The sequence below is a fragment of the Saccostrea cucullata genome, unplaced genomic scaffold (assembly GCF_032062105.1).
Source record: "Saccostrea cucullata isolate Sc308-1 unplaced genomic scaffold, CSIRO_AGI_Scuc_v1 ctg1820, whole genome shotgun sequence".
Classification (NCBI taxonomy): domain Eukaryota; kingdom Metazoa; phylum Mollusca; class Bivalvia; order Ostreida; family Ostreidae; genus Saccostrea; species Saccostrea cuccullata.
The window spans coordinates 26,122-30,427 of record NW_026938023.1 but is presented as its reverse complement, the minus strand read 5'-3'; the positions used below and the strand labels follow the sequence as shown (position 1 = coordinate 30,427).

Here is a 4,306-nt window from a genome sequence, read left to right as displayed (position 1 = left end):
TGGACCTTGGTGTTGTCAATAATTAATAAACATAATTCATTGAAATTGCACAAGTTGATTAAAATTTTTCTCCTTCATTGTTGCAAAGACATTAGTTTGATGAAACTCGAGGCAGAAGCCTTAATTCTTTGAGATATTTGTAAATCCATGTAGCAAACAGAGGGATTGAAAAGTACACACCAATTTTATCTAGTCCTCAGCTGAGTATATATTATTATTACCGGTATATACATTGTAGTCAACCAAAAAAATTTAAAACCATTTTTTGTCAAACACTCCTGGGGTCAACTTTGAGGTTTGAAGCTTTCAATTTCATATGAAACCTGAACTCTATCTTCCATCAGGAGACAATTAAAATTTAATTAACTAGTACAGTATCTTTCTTTCTTTTGTACAAGTATAACTCCAGAAAAATTGGAAACCCATTATATCATAATACAGATGAATCACCATTACTTGTAATACAGGATGTGCCTATGATGTTTTGAGTAAAGAAGTTGATGGCAACTCCTTGTGGCTAATTGGTGTAAAAATCCATTCATGTCCAGTTCCCTTAATCAATTCGATATTGTCGACATCGCAATGTAAACAATGTTGATACGATATCATGTTTACATCGTCTACATTGTAATTGTTTCTACATGACGACATCGTCAACGTCGACATCGCAATGTAAACAATGTTGATACGATATCGTGTTAACATCGTCAACATTGTCATTGTTTCTACTTGACGATAACGTCAACATCGCAATGTAAACAATGTCGATACGATATCGCGTTTACATCGTCTACATTGTTATTATTGCTACATGACGACATCGTCGACGTCGACATCGCAATGTTGACAACTTTGATTTGATATCGCGTTTACGTCGTCTACATTGTTATTATTTAAGAAATGAATTTAATTTTTGAAGATTCATGAGGTTATGAACTACGACGCTTCACGCCGGCAAATTTCATGAAGCGCGTTAGATGTTGAAAAAGACAATGTTGACACGATGTCGACTCGATATCGACCAACATTGCAATGTCGACGATGTGAACGATGTAAACAAGATAAAAAGAACGCAATGTTGACACGACCAACATTACGATGTCGACGATGTGAACGATGTAAACAAGACAAAAAGAACGCAATGTTGACACGATGTCGACTCGATATCGACCAACATTGCGATGTCGTCGATGTGAACGATGTAAACAAGAAAAATAAGAAGGGCAATGTTGACACGATGTCGACTCGGTATCGATCAATATTGCTATGTCGACGATGTGAACAATGAAAACAACAGAAAGGGGGAAAGAAATGTTAACAAGATGCTGACGTTATATTGTTAAACAATGTAATATGTAGAGATAAACAAAGGAATTATTGTCATGTTGAATATGTTATGATATTAGGAGGACTGGTATGTTTACAGCGATGTCGACAATATCGAAAAAACATCGTTATATCTATTAAGATATAAATTACTATCCAACTGTGGGGCGTGATCGAAGACCGGTCCATCGGATGAGGCTGAATTAACCGAGATCCCGTGTCGAAATAGGTGCTGGTACGAAAAAGATCAAGTGCTGCGTTTGGCCGTAAGTGCCAAGTATAGGAAAAAATTGCGGCTCTCCACCGACAAGTGGTGGTGTATCCATATTAGTGAAAAAATCTCGAAAGGGACGTTAAACAACAAACAAAGAAACATGTTAATGATTATATGCTTCAGTTATCGTACTTTGGAATTGGCATTGGGGAACTGGAATCTTGGTTAATGTTGCTAACTCCCTCAATGATATACTTTTACTGTATAATATTAGCTGCCTTGTTGGGATGCAGATACCGATTAAAAGGAATGACGTCAATTTTCTCTATACGAAAAAAAGAATCAGAACAAAAGACACAAAAGATCGGAACATATGAAAATACCAGTGGATAAGAACCTAGCGAACGAGGAAAGAGAAATGGATCTCTAACAAATATAAACAAGCATCCGATCATAATTTCAATCGGCATTCTGACAAGGCAATTCACTTTTTGAACAGATTTGCACAATCAAATATTTTTTTGTCTTTCAAAGACTATGTCTGTTTTTTTTTTTTCATTTTCAGTATTCTAAATTAAAAGTAAATTTTGAAAATATGTATAGTAGCGCTCTGTGATAACATGTTATAAAATCATAAAAAAAATTGATCATTACTTCGCATAATCATCTTTCTAGAACATTAACTGAATTTTAAAATCCATAACCCATGAGGGGAAAATGAACAGAGTAGATATGTATTAAAAGCTTGTTTATTTTTCTTGATCGCTTTCAACATTGATAAGCATTAAACAGGGAATAAAAAAAAGATATACATCTTACTAAAAGCATCATGTATATTTTCAGGGTGAACTGCAATAGTTAAAATACAAAAATAAACCAGATCATGTCCCATTCAAAGTACGCCTCTACACCACAAACAACTAACTTAGCACGGATCTCCCGCCTGATACTGGGACCCTGTGCTGATATCATGAGGGATGTACTTCTCAACGAGGTTCCAACGACTGACCTGTCCAGGAGAGTTAAAAACTGGATAAAGTCGGAAAAGAGGAACCCACTTAATAAATCGCAAACTGATTTGTTGTTCCCTCCGCAGTCAAATATCTATGGTGGAAATTATTCCGATATGGATATATCCTTGCTCTATATTCTCTTACGTAATGTGACAAATTTACCTGCACACAATCAAGGTTGGGGTAATGATCCTGACCCTACAGATAGAAGTGTATCGGCAAATATGGAGCGTATAAGGCTCATCAGAAACAAACACTATGGACATGCTGTTGAAATAGGCATACCTGATGCCGATTTCCAGAGTGAGTTTATGATTATTAGCAAAATCGCCGAAGATGTTGATATTTATTTTGGCGTCTCAAAACATCAGGAATCAGTAGACTTTATAAAAAGAGAAAAAATGGACCCAGAACAGGAAATGAAATGGATAAAGCAGCTTACAATAATAGGTACGACTATTGGTATATACAATAGTTGAATCCACACTTTTCAAAAGTTATGTCCCTTTGCCGCCTTCTTGGAGAAAAAACCCATAGAATCCTCATAGTAGCCTTTGTAGTTTTTGGCTTTGTAACTTTGTCATTTGACTGGGAAAAAATCGTCGCATTGTGTATTCTGATTGCCCTATACTGGGACTATCCATGTTATGAAAGAAAACAGTTTAAACACAATGGATTCATCGGAACTTGCCAAAATATTTTTAGCATAAAAATGAGAAATGTGACATTTCTCTACCTTTTGACCTTTTGGTTGATCCCGCAAAGGAACACAACTTTTGTAAACTGTGGATTGGACTAATTTTTTTATTCAAAATTAAGTCTTTCTCTTTAATTACACACAATCATTAAAAAAAAATGTATAATTGGTTTTAAGCCCAAAATCGTTTGTGGTTTGTAATTTGCTTTGCCTATTAAAGCATGACATGCTTTTTTTTAGCAGAAAGATAATTTGAATATAGATATTATTACAAATTGAGTTCCTTCATCGTTCCTTTGTAATCCTTATCTTGGCAAATGAATTTATAAACGTTTTAAGAGTACATGAATATTGTTAAAATTTGAAACGCAGAAGCTCCATATGTTTCACATCAGTATGGATATCATAATGATCATGGACCACAGGGCGGGGATTTAAAATTTGTGATCATGAGCATATATACAAGAATTGTCTGGAGGTGTGAAATGTTACAATAACCTCCCAGAGTCTATGCCAAATATAGATAATATTAAAAAACAGAAAAGGCTTAAAGCATTTACATGTACATGTAACATTGAAAATTTCAATACAAATAATTAACGTACCTTAAAGATCAAGACATTACTACATGCAGTAAATTATAGCATAGACATTTGTTTAAGCAGAGTCGCTGGTCTCAGATGTAGAGGAAAACACCAGAGAAATACTGGAACTGAAACGTAAGTCATCAGTTGCAAACTGAATCAAAGTTAGATATCACCGTTAAAATTTGCCAGTACTTTATCAATCGTTTTTGTTTTTAGTATTAATTATGTTTGTTCCACGGACATAGTGTGATTCAATACCAGTTGTATGTACAGGAAAGTAAATTTATAATAAAAATAAACTTAAATAATAATTCAGATTATAAGAAGTTAATAAAGTAAAGACAATATTCTCCTGACATTGTCAACTTTACTCTTTACAGATAAAGAAGAAAACACGGGGTTTAAGAATTTTGGTAAGTTTGGCTTTGTTATACTGCTCTTAGTTCAATATTTTAATAAAAATCAACAA

At 34.2% G+C, this 4,306-nt stretch overlaps 1 protein-coding gene across 1 annotated transcript; it reads left to right on the top strand.

Annotated features, from left to right (window-relative positions):
• Positions 1-2,393: 2,393 nt before the first annotated feature.
• Positions 2,394-3,992, top strand: LOC134249288 (uncharacterized). The gene is made up of 2 exons (XM_062731656.1): positions 2,394-3,003; positions 3,916-3,992. The coding sequence occupies exons 1-2, from the start codon at positions 2,424-2,426 to the stop codon at positions 3,990-3,992; spliced, it is 657 nt and encodes a 218-aa protein (XP_062587640.1). The 5' UTR covers positions 2,394-2,423.
• Positions 3,993-4,306: the final 314 nt, after the last annotated feature.

Coding starts and splice junctions, on each gene's coding strand:
- LOC134249288 (XM_062731656.1), top strand. CDS start 2,424: ATGTCCCATTCAAAGTACGCCTCTACACCACAAACAACTAACTTAGCA. Junction 3,004..3,915: donor AAAGCAGCTTACAATAATAG/GTACGACTATTG, acceptor TTGTTTAAGCAG/AGTCGCTGGTCTCAGATGTA.